The 24,164-nt window shown below is 37.3% G+C and overlaps 2 protein-coding genes across 4 annotated transcripts in view; one reads left to right on the top strand and one right to left on the bottom strand.

Moving 5' to 3' along the window:
- Positions 1-24,164, bottom strand: part of FipoQ (F-box/LRR-repeat protein FipoQ) — a 118,098-nt gene that overhangs the window by 40,995 nt on the left and 52,939 nt on the right. Inside the window, exon 1 of one of the 3 annotated variants that reach the window (XM_083126768.1) lies at positions 13,827-14,097. The exons of 1 other annotated variant lie outside the window; for it this stretch is intronic. In XM_083126768.1, the coding sequence (XP_082982894.1) occupies positions 13,827-13,934 (108 nt within the window). In that variant the 5' untranslated portion in view covers positions 13,935-14,097. Of the gene's footprint in view, positions 1-9,137; positions 9,493-13,826; positions 14,098-24,164 lie in introns of those variants that run through there. One more of the 3 variants, XM_083126770.1, reaches the window with a different exon arrangement.
- The window catches only part of Zip99C (Zinc transporter Zip99C), an 87,560-nt gene continuing 86,837 nt past the window's right edge, over positions 23,442-24,164 (top strand). Inside the window, exon 1 of the mRNA XM_083126772.1 lies at positions 23,442-23,968. Coding sequence (XP_082982898.1) covers positions 23,623-23,968 — 346 coding nt within the window. The 5' untranslated portion in view covers positions 23,442-23,622. The remainder of the gene's footprint in view (positions 23,969-24,164) is intronic.

The raw sequence follows: 24,164 nt of genomic DNA, 5'->3' as shown, positions 1-24,164 counted from the left end.
CGGGGTCAGTTCTAATTCAGTTATTGAGGAGCAAGTTACGATTGAATAGAAAGAGAGGAGGAGGTTCTAGGGAGAACGTGTTAATGCTAGTCGCAAGTCAGACTCTACGTACAGTCACAAGCATAACCTCTCCCAGCAGATCTTCAGTTGGAGTACAGAGACAGGCATATCCTTACATTAGCCATGCTGATCCAGTCTTTAGGAGTGTGAAACTCAAGTATCATGTGTTGCCATTCAAGTGTGTAAATTTAGTACCTCTAGCGCCTTACCACCAAGCTCACCACGAGAAGAGAGTGCTTTACCATCAAGGATGAATGATGATTAGTGAGCTACATTCCCAAAGGATCCCCCCATACCTAAGGGTATGAGACGAATTATTGATAACAACTCGTTTGATTCAGTTTGAAAATTTAAGTACTTAGAAGTAATACTAACAAATGAAAATGATATTAAAGAGAAAATAAAAAGCAGACTAAATTCAGGAAATGCGTGTTCCTTTTCTCTTCATAAACATTTATCTTCTCTTACAATATCTAAGAAACTAAAAGTTAAAATATACAAAAGAATAATTTTGCCTGTAGTATTATATGGATGTGAAACTTTGTCCCTTACATGAAAAGAGGAACATAAATTGAGAGTATTTGAAAAAAAAATCCTTAGGAAAATATTTGGACCTAAAAGTAATGAGGAGACAGGTGAGTGGAGAAGGTTACATAATTTAGAACTGCACAATTTGTATTCCTGCCAAGACATTATTAGAAGAATTAAATCAAACAGACTTAGGTAGGCAGGCCATGTGGCACGAATGGAGAGGAAAGAAGAGTTTACAGGAATCTTGTAGGGAAAACTTGTAGGAAGGCCGTGACGAAGATGGAAGGATAATGTTGAGATGAATCTAAAGGAAATCAGTAAGAATGGAACAGACTGGATTGATCTTGCCCAGGATAAAGATATATGATAGGCTTGTTTTGCTGCAGCCATAAACCTTCGGGTTTAAGAGGCTAGAGAGTTAGTTAGTTATTGGACCTAATGGTGAATGAACGTTTATGTGCATGAAAATTTTCTTTCTCTAGAGGGCACGTTACAGATTTATCCAGAATGTTCAATTTTGGACGGGTTAACATTTTCAGGTAGATGTGAAAGTAAACTTAACACCAAAGTGAACATTGCTGGGTTTTTGAGCACAATTATTTTCTGCTTGAGTAGGTAAATCACTGCGGTACTTTTAAAAACCTCTTATTCTACTAAATTTTTGTTTTCTTTTGAGATTTGGTCCATTTTATGCACAGATAAGCTAATCGGGACTTGACTTATAGTTTAAATAAAGTGGGATCCGAGTCGCTATGTGCCTCATGTGGTATCGAACCTGTGACCCTTCGAACACAAAGCGACGACATTACCCTCGGGGATGCCCTTATTCTACAATTGAAATCAGATTAATGTTGATAATAGAATAATCAATTATTACTTACGGGACTGTTTAAAGCAACGATGATATGAAACCTCTTAGTATACGACTTGTGGTGCAGAATGTTCCATTGTGACGAATCAGAAAATAACATTTTAAAACACAGAAGGGAAAACTTAATTCTAAAATCGAATTTACTTCGGCACTGTACTGGGTTTGATGATAAAACATTTCCAACAGATTGCAGAAATCTGATGAACAATGTACTTGATTCAAATAACTTCGTCTAATGGTTCTCGAACTTTTTTTACTCATTGTACCCTGTAGTCGCAACTAAACGTTCTCATTAAACACCCACAATAGGTTTTCTCCGTATCGTAGGTTTTGGGGATTATTTTGGCTACCTGATTGTGGGGCGTTTTTGTAATGTTGGAGGCGTGTATCTACAATATAGCCCAGTCAATGAAGGACAAAAAAAGGCCAAAGTCGGGAATAATTCCGTAAAAGCTGAATTTTGGTCAGTTGTTAGAACACTACTAGTAGTGCAAAATCCCAAAAGTTTCCGCCCCTCCTCGCGGTGCTCCCCCCTCCCAACGCCCCCCAAATATCAATTTCGCAGACTATCAGTTATCGACTTATATATCTGTAACCAATGGTTGTAGGCAGGTAATCTTTTTTTTAGCCTTAATCCTCATTAGATGGGCTACAAAATAGATTCTGCTTATGTTTTCGATAATGTTGGTGATTTTGCCGTAATTTTAAAAATAACACTGGTCTACGTCCATTTTGCTGACTGGAGGCTGATGGTTGTTCTTTAGTAATTCGAGGGTGGTAAATCCAAAACCGAAATCCGTTTTTTTCTATCACGTCAGGTTTCGGAGGAAAATAGAAAATTATCTAAGATTAGGGATGTATATTTAGAGCAATGAAACAACGTAGTCCGTAAAGAGGTCACAAGATGGCAGCACATGGAATATTATAATGAATATTATTTCAATCAGTTATTCGAGCATTGTTAACCCCAAAACAAAGGACAAATATTACTGACTTTGTAAGGAAAGCATATAGTGCATATTTCGGAATTAAATTGGGTGACTAAGATAAATCCTGGGCACCTCATAAAGCATGCAGGACCTGTGTAGACTAAAGGAAAGAAATATTTTAGCATCTGGAACAACCTTTATGTGTTGGGACAGAGAGAGGCATCTAAGATATTTTCAAAGGGACGAAGAACTTGTCTATTTTACAGATGTGAAGGGACTAATTGAAGCTATGGGATGTACGTATAATGCAGAAGAACGGAGGCTTGTTATTGAAAGCTTGAAGAGGAGTTTGAAGTGTGTGTTGCTGCATAATGGCAATAAGATAGCATCCATTCCTGTTGACCACTCCGTACATTTGAAGGAAAGCTACGAAACAATGAAAGAACTGCTTCGAAAGATAAAGTATGCAAATGACAGTTGGCTTGTGTGCGGAGATCTCAAGGTCATTTCAATGTTACTTGGTCAACAAGCAGGTTTCACGAAATATCCATGCTTTTTGTGTTTATGGGACAGTCGAGCAAGGAACGAACATTGGGTACGAAGACTGTGGCCCTCCAGGAAAAGCTTTGAAGTCGGGGCGAAAAACATCCAGAACAAGCCGCTTGTTGATCCTAAGAAAGTGTTACTTCCTCCACTGCACATTAAGTTGGGATTAATGAAGCAGTATGTAAAAGCTCTGGATAAGAATGGGGCTTGGGGCTTGCTTTAAATACATTTGCTCAAAATTTCCTGCATTGACGCATGAGAAAGTAAAAGCAGGTATTTTTGATGGTCCTCAGATAAGGATGCTAATGAAAGATGAAGAATTCTTACAAACAATGAACTGCACAGAGAAAGATGCATGGTGTGCCTTTTCTGATGTCATTACAAACTTTCTTGGAAACTTCAGGGCGCACAACTACGAGGTTCTAGTTGAAAATTTGTTGGTGACGTTTCGAAAGTTAGGAGTAAATATGAGTGTCAAGCTTCACTTCCTGCACAGCCACTTAGATGTATTTCCGTCCAATCTTGGTGCCGCAAGTAAAGAACAGGGTGAACGCTTCCACCAAGACATAAAAACCATGGAGCACCGATATCAGGAGAGATGGAATGAAAACATGATGGCCGACTATTGCTGGTGCTTGCAGAGTGACGTTCCTGAGTCCACCTACTCCAGAAAATCAAAGAAACAATTTTTTTTGCCTAAGTAGGTATGCATGTTGTGCTATTCTGTGGTGTATGTTAAGTTTAGCATAAGTACAGGCATCAGGTGTTGACTGTATGTGCTCGTGAAACAAATTGATCAATTTGCCGGAATAGCCTAAAACTTTTTGTCCATTAAGAACTCCGTATTGAAAAAATAGAAACGTATGTTTGTAAACAACGAGACGTGATACTCTGCATGTACATCTGACCACGACGCAATCTCTTTGCAAGTGCTGTTAGAATGTAGCCGGATATAATTTTCTGAAAATTTGGAAATGTGACTTGTGAAACAATGCAACTTAATACCTGTTATCAGCTACGCCACCTATGTTTGTAGTCTTATAATTTCATTATATGCAGATATCTATATGGAAAATTGTTGGAGTTTAGGCCAGTATTATATTATTGTGAAAATTTTCAAATGTGATTTGTGAAAAATTGTGACGTGATACACTTTTTCTGACTACATATTTGGAATCAGTGACCTCAAATTATATAGAATCAGTTAAAATATCGAAGTCAGCAGAAAAAGAAATTTCATTATGTACAGATATCTATATGGAAAATTGTTGGAGTTTGGCCCAGTATTATAATATTGCGAAAATTTTCAAATGTGATTTGTGAAAAATTGTGACGTGATACACTTTTTCTGACTACATATTTGGAATCAGCGACCTCAAATTGTATAGAATCAGTTAAAATATCTAAGTCAGCAGAAAAAAATATTTCATATGTAGACCAGTGAATCGTCAAAAAGCGAATTTTTTCTAGTACTTTCTGAGGTTTTTGCCTTGTAACTTTAGAAAACATTAAATGACAAGAAATTGTTTCCAATAAAAGTTGTAGCATAACTTATAAGCTTTAAAACGATATCAATTTTAATATATTTTAATGAAAGATGCGCCATAAAATGTGTCTCCAAATGGAGGACAGCACCAAAAAAGTGTGTCTTTATCACAGTCCGGCGGTTAAGTCCGGAATCATTGACTTTTCGATAAAAGCATGAAACTTGGTAGAATCAATTGTTATACCACTTAAGACATGTTTAGTCGAGTACCCAATCGCCATCTGCGTGCTGATGGTTGCCATCTTGAAAAGAGTCCACCATATTAGATATTTTGGATTTGACATATCTCGGGAACGGTAGCACCTGTCAACTTCAGGATTTTTCAGAAATGCTCCAAATAGTGTGAACTTTCATAATATATCAATATTTCTTTTAAATAATAAAAATAGTGGTCTTGTAGAAAAACTCACTATAGTCTAATACTTTATGTGAATAACTCTGATTTGAAAGTGTTAATAATTCTCGAACCATACAATAGTATTGTATATTTGTAACGTTACGAAATGTTTGTTAGAAGACTTTAGACAAACCTTTAAAATACTATTTTTTTGTATTCATAAATTTGTCCCAAAAATAACATTTTTAAGAGAAATACAAGATATATATATAAACCTATTTGATTTCTGAAAATATGAATGAAAGAAAAACACATTTTCACTGTAACCGATGATACGAAAATATTGCAAATTATTTAGAAAATATTGTGCTATGAATTTTTCATAAGTTCGTTTCCCTTCTTTGATCAGATCTCAAAATCGTATCACATTCGCAGTGGAGGCAAGATTTTTCCATTCAACACTTGAAACGTCCAGTTCACTGTTAACTTGGCGTGTATTTTATGATTTATCTAGTTATCACCAGAAAATACTTACATACATTGTCAGCCATTGATGTATCCAAGGATCTCTGTCGCTCTGTAGTCCTCGATCAGAAATCAGCAGAGCTGGGTTGACAACAAATGCACTTACAAAGATACCAACCATATGGCTATAAGGTGCTGGAGGTTCTTTCATGATACAGAAATTTTATTACTCTAACATCCTCATGTTGACAAAACTGGATCAAAATATCCCATTCTAACCATGTCAAAACGAGTAAAAAGGATTGCGATATTTTCCAATAACTACACATTTCCGTATGGCCTTAAGCTCAAAACACATTTCTATTTATGAACTTTTATCCTCTCACATAATATCTATGAAAGAAAGTTAAATTAAGAAAAAAGACGTAATTTTGTCTGTATATAGTATGGATGTGAAACTTAGTCCATTGCATTAAAAGAGGAACATAAATGAAGAGTATTTGAAAATAAAATCCTTAGAAAAATATTTGGACCTAAAAGGGATGAGGAGACAGGTGAGTGCAGATGGTTACATAATTTAGAGTTGTATAATTTGTATTCATGTCCAGATACGTATTATTAGAATAATTAAATCAAGAAGACTTAGGTGGGCCGTTCACGTGGCACGAATTGAGAGGAAAGAAGAGTTTACAGGATTCTTGTTGGGAAACATGATGGTAAGAGACCTGTAGGAGGACCCAAGACGAAGATGGAGGGATAACGTTGAGATGGACCTAAAGGAAATCAGTCAGGATGGAAAAGATTGGATTGATTTTGCCCAGAATAAGGACAGATGGAAGGCTGCTTTTGCTGCAGTCATAAACCTCGGGTTTAGAACTGCTAGAAAGTGAGTTACTTAAGCTGAGTACCTTTCGCCTTCAAGATCTGATGAATTAAGCACTTGCAAGTAAAGAAACCACCAGTTGCTGACATGTTAAGAACTAGTTGAGTTGATAGCAATAAGTGGATGCCCAAACTTCAACCCATTCACGTGATGTAACAACACTGATGTTTTTGTTTCTTAATGACTAAATAAGTCGTAATGATTGCGACGGAACGGGATTGTGTGGATGGGGAAAAGGGACTGCAGTTGCCAGCTGTTTGCATCAGCGTGTACCGCCTTGCTCGCTTTCTACCCTTCTTTTCCGTTATGCGCGGGATTGCTCCAGAGATTCTCAGGATAGAGTATAAGTGTTTGGTATTGAATGAGAAATCTTGCCTGTATTTTATTATCCAAATGTGAAGGATTTGAATTTAAAACCTGATCAAAAAGGGAACCGATGTAATGAGAAATTCATTACAAAATATTTTGTAAATCAAATTTCAGTATTTTCGTATCATCAATTACAATGAATGCTTTTTTCGTTCAAATAATAAAACAATTTAATAGAATTTCAATTACTTATACTTTCAGAAATCAAATTGGGTTGTACGTAAAATGGAATTTCTCTTAAAAATGTGAGGCCTATTTGAGGAAAATTTATAAATACAAAATAAATAGTATTTTAAAGGTTTAGTTTGTCTAAAGTCTTCTAACAAACATTTCGTAACGTTACGAATATACAATACTATTGTATGGTTTGAGAATTATTAACACTTTCAAATCGGAGTTATTCACATAAAGACACACTTTTTTGGTCCTGTCCTCGATTTAGAGACACATTTTATGGCGCATCTTTCATTAAAATATATTAAAATTGATATCGTTTTAAACCTTATAAATTATGCTACAACTTTTATTCGAAACAATTTTTTTGTCATTCAATGTTTTCTAAAGTTACAAGGCAAAAACCTCAGAAAGTACTAGAAAAAATTCACTTTTTGACGATTATTTTTAAAATTACGGCAAAACCACCAACATTATCGAAAACGTACACTGATTCTCTTTTGTAGCCCATCTAGTGAGGATTAAGACTAAAAAACGATTACCTGCCTACGACCATTGGTTAGAGAGATATAAGTCAATAACTGATAGTCTGCGAAATTGATGTTTGGGGGGGCGTTGGGAGGGGGCACCGCGAGGATGGGAGGGGGCACCGCGAGGATGGGCGGGGACTTTTGGGATTTTGCACTACTAGTAGTGCTCTAACAACTGACCAAAATTCAGCTTTTGCGGAATTATTCCCGACATGAAACCTTTATTGACTGGGCTAATAGAGCAAAGTGGCATTCGGGCTCTATGTGGAAAGATGGAAAACAAATAAACATTAGAATCCAACATTTATTATTTTATTGAGTGTTCCTACGTTTACGGTCTCTATGATTAATTACAAAAATAAAAATGTGAAACACATGTATACTAAGAAGTATATAACAAACTTTAATTTATATATATTTTCTCCAGAGTTATTGAATAAAAGGAGTAAAGAACAAAAGTAAGTTTGTAAAACTGCCAAGCCATTTTGAAGTTTTTATTGTAAACCCTCAGAGTTTCTAGTGAGAAGGATGTGCCTGCATAGCTTGACTCAGTTTCTTGATGTCTGGTTGTGAACCTGAAACTTTCAAGCGGAAATTCGTCTCCAAATATAGTATATTTCGGTACTTATTTTTTTAGGTACGCCATGGATGAAAACCCACTCTCCGCGCTGATTGCGTACCCCCTTCAAGTAGTTCATGTACCCCTAGGGATACGCGTACCACAGTAATGCACTTTGACCCATTCTGCAAAGGGAGAAGGTGGTGTGCTTTCACAGTGCAAAGACGAAGAGCATGTTTCTTATTATACTCAATAATAAATTATATTAATACTTATTATTTCATCACGGATGCTTCATTTTCGACACTACGAGATTTCGAAAAGGAAAAAAATATATATTATCCTATTCGTATGCAGCCCAACAATATACTTGCAATATTGCCAGTAACATTACCCCCTAAAGAAACAAAACTGAAATAATTCAATCGAAAGTTTTTTCAGCTTTGTTCTTGCAATGTCAAGAGCTCTTCCTAAGTTGCACGCGCAGGGAATCACAGAATATGCTCAGTTTTAGCACTACGATTTTCCTTTTGAGTTATTTTTTGTTTACATTTTTTAGTTCACTTTATGCACAGATAGGCTAATCGGAACTAAACCTATTGCTTGCACCCGGGACACCTTCACTACCTTACGAAGACCACCACGGGAAGGTCCTAGTTTTCTTTGGTCACATCCGCCACCCTGTATATTTGACATGACTTTACACATTTTTTCCAAAGTTAGATTGCAATTTTGACAGTTTTGTGTTTCTTTGGTTCTGCTTTTTATCTACAACAACAGAGGTTCCAGGTTCGATTTTCGGTTGAGATACATTCCACAGAAAATATAGGTTCACAATGGATTTATTTTTCGGTTGATTTTAGTTCGTTTTTCTGACACTTTTGGCTAATCGCGAAGATGAGGGCGAGTGATCACATGATAAAGGGACACTCACAAAGAACACCCATGCCCATGCCAGGATTCGAACCCGGGAGCCCTTGGCGTTGTAACGCGGAGGTCTGCATGGATTAGAGTGACTTACATGAAGTGAATTTAGCAACAAACCTCAAATTACAAGTTCTTAGTAATTATAAATCAAGAAGAAAATAGGGATTCGTGGCACAGTGTTTAAATATATATACACATATATTGCCTTGTTGCTTCGACGTTGGTTCGGGGTTCGAGTCCAGGCTTTAGCATGTTTTTTTACTCACTTAATCAACTTTTTCTAATCATCATTCATCTTCACCGTCACAATTTAGCCAAAATTATCAGAAATGGAACGCAAATTAAGAAAAATAAAAAAATGTACATCCCTAAACAATTACATAATTAATATAAGAAATGCAATAATTTACCGCTTTTGGTACGAATCTTCCAGTCTTTGTGTCATCCCTCGCAGACGCAGATGAAGCATATTCTGCAACGGAGAGCTGACCCCAAGCAGCCATTATTTATATTTCCTCAACAACTTTAACGGTCCGTAATTAGTCACTGGTGTGTGTACACGAACGAATAATAGCTGGCTAAAAAACTGACTTCACGATACGATCACAACACTGCAGCTATCTGCGATTAGAAGAAGAAAAGCGCATCGTGTTTTGAATAGTCTGTGCATTAGGCGCGACTGTAGCTGTGTGAGATTCTGAAACTCTTGGCTGAGTGGAAGGCTATTATTTTCCCCCTAGTACAAAGAACACACATAAGCGAAGCGAGGGCTGGCCCAGTTTGAGACAAATCCAGCCAGGTACGAGCTTTTTATAATCTGCAAGTAATGAATGATGCTATTGGACGAAAACAGCTGAAACGTGAAAGTCCCTCTTAGTTGTTACATATGGTTTGTTGGCATTGTATCAGAAACAAAAGAAACCGAGCCCACTTTAAAAAGTGAGAAAGAGCCTATTTATTACTCCCCTTGTTTGAGGAGAACCAGTGTCTACAGGGTGTCCATAATTTATTGTTTGTAAATTGCAACTTCGAAATATAAGCAATTTATTTATTTATTAGTGGAAAACATTGAAAGATGTTGAACTTAGACCCAAATGTTATACCTAGGCTCTTCTGGAAAAGCAGTCGAGTAAAAAAAAATCTTTACAGCAGATGTGCCTTTTCCCAAACACCCTAGGTTTGATGAATGTGGTAGATATAGGGGGGATTCAGTTTCCAGCACTTAATACGTCAAGACACATGTTTATGCAGTGTTTGATGCAGGAGTGACGTGGTTGCACCACGAGAGAATCATTCGTCTCAAAAAAGCCACACGAAATAATTCGAATGACATTATTTCTTTTTAATGATGACATGGAGGAGAAAAATAATATATTTTTAAAAATGAAATTAAAGAAAGTAGTTATTTTTACAAACTCACAAACACTTTTACTCATTTGAGAAAAAAATAATAATTAGTTACAGTTACTTTTACTCGAACAAATAACTGTTATTTGTACCTGCGTTATAAGCAGGGTCCAAGTTAACGAGAGAATGCAAGGGATTCTCCTCCAACAAACTATGCCTGCAAACAGACGTAAGTTTTCATCGCTACCAGAGATAGTTTCATATCCCCTCATAAGTTATTTGTTACACCATTTGTAAGAAATTTTTCCCAAATGCAAACTTTTTCATGAAGCAGAAATCGTTTTGTACGACAGTGAAATCGCAATAGGAATGTAATTCGTGGTTGATTATTTAAGACAGTTGTGATAAAACGTAAATAAAATAACTCTATTATATTCCTAAACTGTAGGTTTATTGCCGCAACAACTTATATGTCTTCCAATTGTTCCTATCCTGGAAAAGATTAATCAGCTCCCAACTATCTTACCAATTTCAATCGGGCCCATCCCAGTATTGTCATTCCATCTTCATCTTGGTCTTCCCAAAAGCCTCTTACCACTAAGTTTCCCAACAATGTTCCCGCATAAATTCCTTTCCTCTTCCCTGTGTGCTACATAGCCTGGGCACCGAAATCTTCCTGATTTAATTATTATAATAATATCATGGCATGCATGTAAAATATGCACTTCATTCAATTGTAGTTTCATATCGTTTAGACCGGCCTCCGTGGCGGAGTGGTTAGCACACCGCGGTACGACGCCAGGGGTCCCGGGTTCTGATCACGGCCAGGGCATGGACGTTCTTTGTGAGTGTTCCTTCATCAGTTTCATATTAGCATCACACTTCCTCATCTTCGCGATTAGCCAAAAGTGGCAAAAAGGCGAAGTAAAATAAACCAAATGAATCATATATTTTAGGCAGAAATAGCTTCCGTAAAATTGTATAGTCAAAAACTCTTAATGTATGTTCATATTTATGTAAGAGACCACATTTTCAACCCATAATAAGCTACAGGTATAAAAGTACTGCTTAATGTGTTTAAAACCATTAGATTCTTTGATGTTAGACGTGAGAGAGAGAGAGAGAAAAAAGAGAAGGGGCGTGGGAATCTTGGTTAGCTTCAGTGCATAAAATGAGTTGTAATGAAACATAAATGTCATGGACGAGAGCGGAATTTCAAAACACACTTACGGATGACTAGTTACGAGCCTTTGCTACAGCAACATGCAAATAAAGCTTTCTTTTACATTGAAGTCGCTCGTATATTATATTTCAAGAACAAGTTTCATCTGTTCTTCAACACTGAACTTGAATCATAAAATTAATGTTTATTTCATAGCTTTTCTCGCTTGACTGTCTCTCCTTTACGATTACGTCAAATTATACTCCTGATTAATATCATTAACTTTCTAGTTTTTGCTAAACTGCAAATTGAATAACGATTTGTTAATCAACTGTTACTGTATGGTTTAGGAACTCCGAACACGTTTTTCATAGTCTAAAAATTTTACTAGTTTTTCTTTCACGCTCACTACAGTTGCAGTTGTCAGAGTAACAAGTTTTGTGAAAGTAGCACATTGAAGTGAAAAAGAATGGGAAATTAATTGCCTGACCTTAACATGATTGATTGATTGATTGATTTAGTTTTATTTTACTTCGCGTTTTGTGCCTCTAGGCTAATTTGCGAAGATGGGGATGAGTGATGAAGTGATGAAATTGATGAATGGACATTCACAAACAACCAAGCCCGACCGGGATTCGAACCCGGGACCCTTGGCGTCGCAGCGCGATGTGCTAACCACTCGGCCACAGGGTCGGGCCACCTGACCTTAACACTGATATAATTAACTTCATGTCGAGTTCAGTGAACATTTAAATTTGAAATACGAGAAAAAATTTAAAGTCGAAATATTTTAAATTTCGTGCCTAACCCAAAGTTCATTGTATAGGGAAAATATGATATCTCATTGACAATATATCACCATATCAAATAATATAATAAACACCAACATTCGTATGAGTTTAAGAGATTATATCATCAATTCAAATTACACAATTACGTTGTATGAATAGGAGAGTTAATTATTGTACATTACAGAGTACATATGCGGAAAAAAATAACACGTAAACTAAAGGCGCTTTATTTCGAAGCTGAAAATCGAATCTGAGACTTCTTGAATACTTGGAAATAACAGTAAACTATGAAGCAACAATAGTAGATATATTGGATGACCTCATAAAAAATTTATCGAGATAGATATTCTATCGATCGGATGTAGAATTAGCTCATTAATTCTTTTAATTAATATAGATGATTGCAGTAGGTTAGATTCAGAAATTGAGTATTAAAATTTTCCGAAACAAAAACTACGATATATTGTTGATGGAAATAATAAAAAAGTAGCAGAAAAAGCTTCTAATAGAAATATCAGATCGTTAAAGCTATTGACAATTTAACAATATACTTACATCCGTCAATATCCATAAAATATACATTTTTTAACTTTGGTAGTTAATGGTTCTGCCATACATTAAAATTTTCTTAAGAAGGACTGATTTCTCACTTCACGAAAATATAGTTCAAATATTAAGTATTTACGCAAAATCCAAGTGCACCATCTCAGTATCCATCCAAAAATCGCACATTCGGCTTTGTTTTATCCTACTACTCATAATCGGTCACAGGTAAAGCGGTGCCCTACACACAAAGCTATATGGGGGTGGAGGGAAGGTCACTCTGGGCGCTGAGTCAAATGGGGGCCAAACCAGTAAAAAGAGAAGAAATGGGAAATGTCGAAATAAAACTTGAAAATATTGGTACCCTGTCAAATTAAGATTGTTCCCGCTTCGTTCGCAATTTGTTTCCGTAAGATAAATAAAGTTTGTAAGTACTTAACATTCAAAAACAGTTAATATATGTGATTTGTTAATGGAAGTCGTAGACGGTCCAAATTGAAAGTGCATGTTCGGTGTTTGGATGAAATGTTTGGTATTAATTAATAACTCAATTTTAAAATAATACTTTATCGTGGTATTCTATAGTATTTAAAGTGCATTGCTACAATGTTACATATGTACTATTTGTGTATGCTATAATAATAACTGTATGAGTACTCAGTATCCTATGTAACAATTCATTGTTGCCAAATACGAATTTCAATTTTATTTGTCGCACATTTGAGATAAAAATTGTAATAATTTTGCTACGAATTTCTACTGTAGTCAGTGCTCGAGGTGAGGGGGCGTTGGGCGGGGAGTGGTGTCCCCAAGCTAGTAAAATTTTTACAAGGCATTCCTCCAGCTATACCTCATTGTCACCGTGTTAAACCACAGTAACCCCCCCCCACCACCGGCTAGAATTCATCTTCTAGCGCTGATACCAATACTTTTTTTTTACTTGCATTGTTCAAGGGGCGCCTTATTGATGAAAATTGACACCGCCCTATTGGCAGTCACACTCCGATCGCCCTGAGTTAAATACCAATATAATCGATGTGTATATTATTGGGAAAAGATGGACAAGTCGATTAAGACAGAGATAGTGCATCAAACTAACTTACGACTTTTAAATGCAGATGATAAAGAATTGTACAAATAGACAGGAAGAAAGGAAAGAAAACGAAGAGAAGAAATTTATGTAGACATTCTATTTACAGTTCAGAAGGTCTGAAATAAGAAGAGGATTTACATGATATTACAGTATATTTACGAACCGTCCGTGTACGCCTTCTAGTGCTGGGTTTCGTTACTCTATGGCCTGCTGAGTGATACAATGTAGCTTCGAACGTCAGTTGGTTCCACGCGGACATTCTCCGGTCCATACCTTTTTATCAAAAAACAAGGTCCATTCCAAAGATATCTTAGCAGGTTGGGAGAGTGCGTCCAGAGAATAATAAAAAAACAAGAGAAGCACTTGGCACCTGGGCAATTCAGTGTCACTACACGAAAAAAAATCACAACTTAAGAACTTGGCAAGTAGCTCTATGGTGGCGACGGGTGGTTTGCTGGCTTACGTTAGGTCTCGAGCTGTTTCAAGCGTGCATGTGTGTCTGCTGTAGCCAAATATTCCGAGGCTAAATTTAGTTTCAGCAAGCCGATGCATGCCGCTCGAAGGTTAGGGCGTCGGAACGCCCACTTTAGTTTCCGTTGTACAGGTGTGGACAAAAGTCTTGTTAACTGAACTTCAAGAAAGTTGCCTCGATGCATATCGCATATACAGTTTTTCGTTGGATGCTTTGCTTTGACAAAATGCTTCGTCTCAAATTAGATATTACAAGTTCGTAACTACGGAAGACGAAATAGCTCTTCTGGTCAAATTAGCTCTTCGTGATTGGACTACAGTTTAATGTGGAATCCAACATAACTAACATGTGGCTCCAGCGGGAATCATATAATATAACATGAAAACTCTATAATGGGCGTGAAAAGGGATAAGTTCGCAACGGATGATAAATCAACAGAGCAATAATAAGACGAAGAACTGTGCAAAGAAGGAATTATACAGGACTAGATTAACTGCGAAGAAACATGAGCGAAAAGACGTTCAAGGTATTCAGGGTTCGATTCCCTGTAAAAGCACATCACATAGTGGTTTGGATCACACTTCAAACTGTACAGTGGGATGCACAAGTATTGCCTGGTAAATTGTCCATGCCTATTTTCATTAATTCTTCTGTTGCTTCTCGCGTGTTTGTAAGGAATTGATTTCTACGTGTACTGGTTCAGAGGTTGTCAGCAGCTTGATTGGTGGCGTGTTTCAATTCTTGATTGATTGATTGATTTCAAATTTTTTGGGTGCGTCGGCACTTAAGGCCATTTTGCATCCTTCTATGTATACGGGGAAATATCCCCTTATCTAAAATTCTGACTGAAATCTTAAAAAGGCTTGTAAATAGCCCTTTGGGGAAAAAAACTAAAAGTGCAAGATTGTAAAAAGACCTGCACGAGACAAACACAACACATTAAAAAGTCAGAAGAAACAAACTAAAAACCTCCTTACAGACGGTGGAAGAGTCCAGCTCTTCTATAAAAACTAAAAACATTTGATAAAATACTGCTGTCATCACCCAAGAGGGATGACAAACAGCCGGAAAGGTTAAAAGTCTGACGGAGGTAAGCAAGATCGACACATTCAACGAGAATGTGTCGAATGCTTAAAACATTACAAACACGACACAACGGAGGGTCCAGCCCTTGCAGCAAGTGACCATGCGTTAGACGGCTGTGTCCTAGACGCATGCGGGTAAGAATAACTTCTTCTTGCCGAGAGGGACGGGACGAGGAACGCCAAGCACCTATGGTGGGTTTAATAGAGTGAAGCTTGTTCCCCGTTTCCGTATCCCACTCGAAGCTCTCATCACGTTAAACACAGATAATAAACAAGGTGATGAACAATTTGCTTGGTATTACTTATGCATCCCACTGTACGTCCAGGCCCGGTTATTCTATCTGAGCATGAAGTGGTCTCAACTATTTGACAAGAATTTCTGGGGGATGAAATAAGAAATAAGTTAAATAAGCGAGGCAGAATAGAACAGGTAAGAGAGAGAACGCGACGAAAACAGAAACAGAGAGGGCAGGGAGAAATTAGCAGCTTAAGAGGCTTCCAATTGAACGAACCTGCCATCTGTTGTCCGTAAGGTGAACTAAGTCTCTGGTGATTTTCGATCATCTGGTATAAAAACAAAATAGTACAGTCAATCTCCATGAATATATTTTTTACTTGGCTATTTAACGTCGCCTCGCTTTATACATCCTTATGTTTATCATATGTTAAATAGCGCGATACTGATTTGTAAAGGTGATTAGAAATTCGCCACAATGATGATGCATTTTCCAAGTTGAAACTTTCTTACTGGAACGACAACATATGCAGATTTCTTTACCGGCGAGCCAATCAGAGGTACAAATGAGTATTGGTTTAAATGAAAAGGTATAAAATAGGTGGAGATATGTAAATCACGATTTTTCAATAAAAACGATAGAAATTTATAGCCTATAGTAGATAATAGAAACCATATCACATTAATGAAATTTAATACACACTTGAAACAATGAACTGAATCTGCATGAAGCTGTATCGTTCTAAGAATTGCTTTGATATTATTGATATTATTTCGAACTTGCAACCCAAAATTGTGCTTGTATATTTTCATTTCATATTGGGAGATGTAATTGAAATACTCCTTATTGTAAGGGTATTGCGTTATAAAGTCTAAGAATTTTAACTATTTTCTTTATAAACAATGTAAAACCGAGAAGCTGAATTCCAGGCAATCTTTTGCCCACGTTATGACGTCAGCAAATACAAGGCAACAATGGAACTATACTTTTATTTACATTCTTCTTAAACAATGGCCATGTTTACGAATCTAAGGAACATTGCAGTAATGACAGAACATTTGAAATATCAGCATGTAATTCTAAGAAAAGAAAATGTCTCGGAATCGTAATACGTAGCACCAATCCATGTCGAATTCGTGTCCTCGGATGTTTCCGTCTCAGATCCACTCGGACGCGGACCACATTTTACTCCTCATATCTGACCTTCAGTTTACCGTGACAATGGAAGGAATTATGATAACAACAGAGGCGTAGTAAAGGATGGGCGAAGGGGCCTCACGTCCCATGGACTTATTATTAAATAATAATAGAGGTGAGAAAAATATATGGAAGGACTGATTTTTGTGGGCAATAAAACTACAACATTATGTTTTAACCGGTTATAAATTCTAGTGAAACATTACAATTTGAATGAATACGCTAAATATTTAGCATTTCAAATAAACCGGGTGGTAGCCGTCTGATTTTAGAATATTCAGGAAGCCAAACAACCACAATGAAACGTTCTCTTACAAAGGTTGATAAGCATTAACATAAGTTTTGACTTCTCATAATTTAGCGGTTCGAGAACATCAAGAAGCATTATACACAGCAGAAACGACAGAAAATTCCAAAAAAATAACAGATTTGGTGAAATTTCTTTCGAAATTCGAAATATAACCAATTACCACAAGAACTTATAACACCATTAAGCCTTGTTTCCATGATTATGAAAAACTAAATATGCTGACCAAGGCAGTAATTTATTTTATTAAAAACATAAACTAAAACGTAACGTTTCAACCTTCTAGCAAGGTCTTCATCAGACTCTGTATCAAGTACAAAAGTAACAAGATACACAAAAAGGGCATTATATATACACAAACATTACTCCCTCCAGACTATTAGAAAGTTGTTAGGAACTTTCTAGCAGGTGGCTTTCACTTTCCAACTGTACTTTCACCTAAAAGGCTAAACATAATTACTTTCATATAGAATGTGAAGAGATATTCATATAGAATATCTCACGCTCTTTTTCCTTCATTTTTCTCCCTTCTCTCCTCTTTCTCTCTTGTCCTTTCCACTCTTTCTAACACCTTCTTCCATTCTTTCACACGAGAGAAACAGGACATGACATAGAGTGGGATGAGGCTAAGCAGATAGGAAGGGAGAAGAGAATGCTAGTGAGAAAATGGAAGGAAGTCAAGGAAATAGAGAAGAAAGGTGAAGAAGACAGAATGAACTGGAATGGGGGACTGAAGTTAAACAAAGAATGGAAGAAGGTGTTAGAAAGAGTGGAAAGGACAAGAGAGAAAGAGAAGAGAAGGGAGAAAATGAAGGAAAAAGAGCGTGAGATATTCTATATGAATATCTCTTCACATTCTATATGAAAGTAATTATGTTTAGCCTTTTAGGTGAAAGTACAGTTGGAAAGTGAAAGCCACCTGCTAGAAAGTTCCTAACAACTTTCTAATAGTCTGGAGGGAGTAATGTTTGTGTATATATAATGCCCTTTTTGTGTATCTTGTTACTTTTGTACTTGATACAGAGTCTGATGAAGACCTTGCTAGAAGGTTGAAACGTTACGTTTTAGTTTATGTTTTTAATAAAATAAATTACTGCCTTGGTCAGCATATTAATTTTTCATAACACAAGAACTTTTCAGACATACACAATAAAAGGAGATTCACAATAATTATCCACGTTCTGAAATTCAAAATGAACTGATACAGGTAAAGGGCAACGATGTCAAAATGGCTATATTAAAACAAAAGTATAGTTAGCTAAGTCCAGAGATTTACTAATTCACGTCCAGTTTCAATATTTACTTTCTTCAAGTTAGAAACTTCTTTAACATTCTAGATTTTTTGTAAGTGAAAGTGACGTAACACAAAACAGCACAACAATGTTTAACATGGAACAGTTATTTTTCATTATTGAAGCTCGTTACAGCAGCTAAGAAACTACTTCCAAAAACTGACGACCAGACACGCATAAGAATTATATTGTACTAAAGCTCCAATATCGGATTTCCATTCAAAAGCGGAGAGATGTTGGCAGCTGGAGGATAGGACATAAGTTTTTGAATTTTATTATTTTCAGTCGCTTTTCTGTAATTTCTGGCTAATAACGACGATGCGAATTTAGTGATCATGTAATTAAATTAATGAAAGGAGACTTACAAGAATACCCATGCCCAGATCGAGATTCGGACCCGGAAACTTCGGTGGCAAGATCGAAAGTCGGCCACTTAACACACTCGGTCACCGAACTGGCGTGTTCATGTTATTAATGCTACATTTATTTGGCTTATTTTATTTCGCTTTTCTGCCACTTTGGCTACTCGCGAAGATGAAGATGGTGGGACAGTAACAAAGAACACCCATTTCTAGGCTGGGGCGGCATTCGAACCAGGGACCCTTCCTTATTAATGCTATATATGTTCAAAGGTGTTTGTCTGTTAAACCCTGTGGCCAACAGGTCTTAGACTGCCAAAGCCTGCCAACCAGATTTCACTTAGATGACGCCTAGCCAAGTCATAGTCCTATCGCCGCTGTTGTCTAGCTTGCTAGATTAGATTACAGGATGAATGCTAGTTAATCTCTTTATCTGCTATTTTATCTACTAGTTATATCCTGTGTGTTATATTTTGTTAGCACAAAAAATAACAGACAGGATTTTCGTGAAGTAACTTAGATTCTTGCTGTAACACGATTATGCCTTGTTTCCATATTAAACACACAATAGTTGCTAACCAAGGCAGTTTTTTTTGTTTTCTTTTTAATATACGTAAAAGCACTTTACACGTTACGTTTCTACCCTATATCTCATGGATTCTTGTCATTCGGATGGCAAGAAAAACTGTAGGATCTCTCCCGATAAGGTTCTTCCCTACCGTTTGGTAGGAGACCTCGTGGAAGTTCCACCTAGGACAATGGGCCTGCCTCTGCGTTGGTGGCCCTATACTAGGTGTGATAGTACATGAGGTTTTCCGAGTTAGTACGAGTTCGTCTGCTCTGGAATATTGCTGGGTCGGGAAAGTCCCATGTTTGCTCAGCATCCACTGTTGTTATGCTGGGGTGAACTTGGCCAGCTTGCCACAGTAAAATTACAGTGATAACAGTAATCTCTTGAGATCTTTCCATGTCACTTCCGGAATTGTAGGTGTGTAATCAAGTAAGTCTTGATAGCCAGTGTATATGTAGGTATGCAGATAGTAAGTATATAATGTAAGATCACTAACGGTTCTTCCTGTTGGGTCTGCTAAGGCTAGGTTGAGTGATAGGTATTTCAGTGACTTTGTGCAATTTTTATTACCTTAGATTTAAACATGTCAGTATTTGCAGACTCCAAAGGCAGAATGGTGTATTACAAGAGATCGCTGTGGACATGAAAGCGAGATCTTGTTATACACAGATGCAATCGACATTTATATCGAGTGTATTTCCGAGCGGTATATCAAGTCGATTGCAGTTGGTTCTTCGGCGCAAGGCTGTAAGGTACAAATGGCCTTGCGTCCCTCTTCCAACTGAAAAAAAGAGGCCCTCACAGATGGTAGAGACGTTGACGGCGTTGTGAGGCTTCAAACTGACATCTACCTGTACCGACGCTAGTTGGCCCCATCTTTTCAGATACCCGGTGGAGGCACATAGAGGTTCGGAACCCATTTTAAACTGTAGGTCCAGTCCCGATTAGCCTTACTGTGCATAAAGTGGACTTAAAACACCAAATCAATCAATCAATCAACCATCTTTTCAGGACCTTGAGAGACATAGATTGCCCATGAACCATATCAAATGGAAAGCACATCAGATGTCTAACTTTACGGCCTCAAAATCAACAACGCAAGGATCCATTCTAGGTCCCGAATTGTGGATTCTAAACTTGGGGCCATCTCTCAAGAAATTAGGAAATATTTCCGAGATCAAAAGCACAATTGACTTTGCAGATCACGTATTAGGTATTATGGACGGTAATTCAAGAACAGAGTTGTAAAGACAGACCAGTATTATCATGGTATTATGATAAACTCTCTCGAGGACTCGAGTGATACGGCGAAATTGACGATTGCCACCCAGAAGACCCACTTTATAATCCTGAAGCTGAATGCTAATAAACACCCACAGATAAAACTCAAGCGAAAAATCTTAGAAGAGTAAGGAAGCTAAATATCTAGGTGTGAAATTACGAGAAATGCAACGATGACATGGATTACGTTAAACTTCAAAAGCTGAGCCTGTAATAAATTAATTGATAGCAATGGGTTCGAACACATTCAGACTCCCTATGTCGCTTATAAATCCATAGATATTAATAATCTACAACGCGATAGTTTCTTTCGACGGAGGACCAATCTTCTAACTAAAATGTACAACAAAAATAGCATCATCACAAACGTAGACCAAACACAGACCCGCCGCCATGGTGCAAGGAAGGCCAAGAAGAGAGAATTTACAAAGTAATTGGCAGATATGACCCTACCATTGCAGAATTAACTCCCAGATCATCCAGGAGTGGAAGGAATAATGGACTAAGAGCCTCCACGGCACAGCAAGAGACTGTACCACTTCTTCCCATGCATAACAGAGAGGCTGTAATGACAGATTGCTGTCGTTGACGTCTCCAACGACGAACGGACACTTCACTTACGGTAAATGTTCGATCGGATTCAAAGTTTCCAAACTCCTCAGCACACAAAATAACTTTATGTTTAAGTGCTGCATCATATGAGTGATGCTTCTGTCTCTCCATTTTTAATGTCCGTTTGATGTGCACTTTGCACTGATTCACTGACAACCTATTTACAGGAACACCAGCTTAAGAACAAATCACAGAGCTCACTACTAATAATAGACTGACTCTTTGTTGTGAAATGTTGATTGTTCCAACACAACAAATTTATAGGAAATAGCTTGTCAATATAATTTTGGAACCGCATAGGTCATAAATTATGGAATCTGAAACGTGTGCAGTGGCGAAGCGTCATAAGAGGCCCGGAGGCCGGGCCTACCCTAATATCATTGGCTATATTTTATTACTTATAATTTAATTAAACGACGCCTTAATACAAGAAAGCTAGGCCTTACGATAATTTCCACAAATCTCCATCCCTGCCAGAGACTATATCGTCGCATGTTGAGCCACTTCTCCGAGGGCCTCAGCTGGTTCCATAACATTCTATGTGATTCATCCGTGAAAGCATAATTTCAGGGGCGCGTCCGACCGAAACGGACACAGTGAGTCCGGCCTCACGCAGTGATCCCAACCCTAACATAATTGTACTAAACGTAGTATAATTTGAACTTCATTGGCACCTAGCACCCTGTGTTTGGAATAATGGTAAAATATAGCATCATCTATAAACATGCGCCCCTGGGAGACAGATAAATTGAATTCAGAGGAATATAGTTTGAAAAAAAAAAAAGTTTAAATAAAATCTCAAATCTTATTTGTTTCAAACAAAAGGTAGCATGCCGATCCAGCTACATCTGGTCCACCGTCTTCTTTTCATCTTTTCTTTATCTTTCCTTACTTAGCTCACGAGGAACATTTTATTGAAGGAAATTGCTAGAAAGTTGGGGTCACAGATAAAACAAGCCGCCGCCTTTTGTAGTCGTCCAATTTTCTCAAACTTTTTCAAGCGTCATATTGAACCAATTATATTGGTTAAACCATTGTAACTAATTTAATGGAGGGAATTACCGATATTGTTTAACTAATCAACAACGCATGTTCACATCACAACTGTCCCCAAAATACAGATAGATGCATAAAATGAACTTAAGACCTAAGTCATCCGAGCACAATTTAGTTGCATTTAGCAAAATTTAAGAGTTTAATCAGCCCACTTTTCCTGATTGGGATGTTGGGCTTCACAAACTGGGCTTCACATCTGTTTCTGTCCAGCGCGGGGTGTCCAACGAGGGGAAAGGGAAGGTGAGGGCAGGATGGCAAAGACAACTTGTTCCGAGGGCGAGAAAAATGTTTCTATCCCAGTGTTCAACGTTTTCGTTAATTTCTCGATTTACTCCTGTTGCGTTGTTGTTTTTTGTTATATTTTATCTTGTTTTTTCTTTCCGCTCATTTATTTTTTATTCTTTGATTGATTTTTTTTTACTTCGCTTTTTGTACCACTTTTCGCTAATTTGCGAAGATGGGGAAGAGTGTTGATATGATGAAATTGACGATGTGCTAACCACTCCGATACGGGGGTCGGATTTCATTGTTTGTGAGCGTGAAGTGAGCAAGGGGAATAATGCCTTGTATTACTCTGGAATGCTACAAAAACAAGCATAAAAGCCTATTTACCGGGCATAGGAAGAAAGAAGAGGCATCGGAACATTGAGGACTGCCACTCGAATGACATCTAAAGCATCAATTTACAATAAAATCAAGAAATACGATTTACGAGTTACCACACATCAAGCGTTACTATTTAGGTACGTTGGCAAGGACATGTTGTTACATTTTCAAAGATAACGTTAAAGGTTATATTTTTTTATATTTTAAAAAAGTTGCACCCATAACAACACGAACTCACACGCCTGTGCCTACCCTTCCAGCGACACCACGCTTCGCCACTGAACGTGTGTATGTGTAATTCGAGTTATTTTTCATTTCATAGTCTGTAATTTTGTCAATTAATCGGAACTCTATAAATTGGTTCCGAAAAATCTCAACTTTCGTTTTTCGCCTTGTAATCAAGAGTCCCGGGTTCGATACCCGGTGGAGACACGTAGTGGTTTGGATTCCACTTTAAAGTGTAGGTCCAGTCCAGATTAGCCTTTCTGTGCACAAAGTAGACTTTTAAAACAAAACTCAAACAAACAACATTCGTTTCGTTCTCTCACGATGCTCATAATGTTTCATCTCCAAAACACGACGGAGCAGCGCGAGCGCAAATGGGTCTGTACTCGTCTGCCATCTGGTGGCCACCTGGAAAGTACAAAAAGCGAATGTAAACACCGCGAGTTCGCTGCGCTTGTATTATAAAGTGCACTGGCAGTAAGGCTACCGTGTCAGTCCGTGTTTTGTTTTGCGCTTATTTATCTACGAAGGAGAGTGTGCGACACTTTTAATACTTCCAAAGATAGACGCTGTGTGACATCCATAATACTGGCCAAGTTTTTATGTGATTTTTCATTTTTAAGTTGTAGGTTTGCTGTTTCGTATCAACAAACTTTGAAAATGAGACTGACAGTCTCCTTCAGTTTTGTGCTACTATTGTATTGCATTGTTAGTAATGCTGCTTCACAAGTAGATGTGCATTGTTACAGTGACAGTTTTAGAGAATTCTGTACTGACAATTACAAAGACATGTGCAATGTGAATGCAAGTGACAGTGGAATGTGGTTTTTGTATAGAGCAGTTTTGGAACAGTATCTTATTGAACCGTGTTGCACTCTGTGGACATTGCTACCAAATTATCAACCATGGGTTTTTTCGATAATTGGATCAACTATTGTGGGACTTAGCGGAATATTTCCCTTGTTTGTGATCCCAATAGGCGAAGGAGAAAACTTAAAATCAGGAGGTAAGTAGTTCAATTATTACATGGGGAGTAATTTGCATTACTTGAATGTTTTTAGAGGGAATCGGTCACTTACTGAACTTAGAAATGTATTTTAACAAGGAACATTTGTTACAAGTTTGTTCTTAGTAATGTAGTTAACATATAAAACGGTATTTAGTAAATTTCAATTTCGTTTGGAAACTCACCTCTGTTGGAT

Source organism: Lepisma saccharinum, chromosome 8 (assembly GCF_977018435.1).
Source record: "Lepisma saccharinum chromosome 8, izLepSacc3.1, whole genome shotgun sequence".
Lineage (NCBI taxonomy): Eukaryota > Metazoa > Arthropoda > Insecta > Zygentoma > Lepismatidae > Lepisma > Lepisma saccharinum.
The sequence above is the reverse complement of the archived record's forward strand: the minus strand, read 5'-3'. Positions and strand labels throughout refer to the sequence as shown.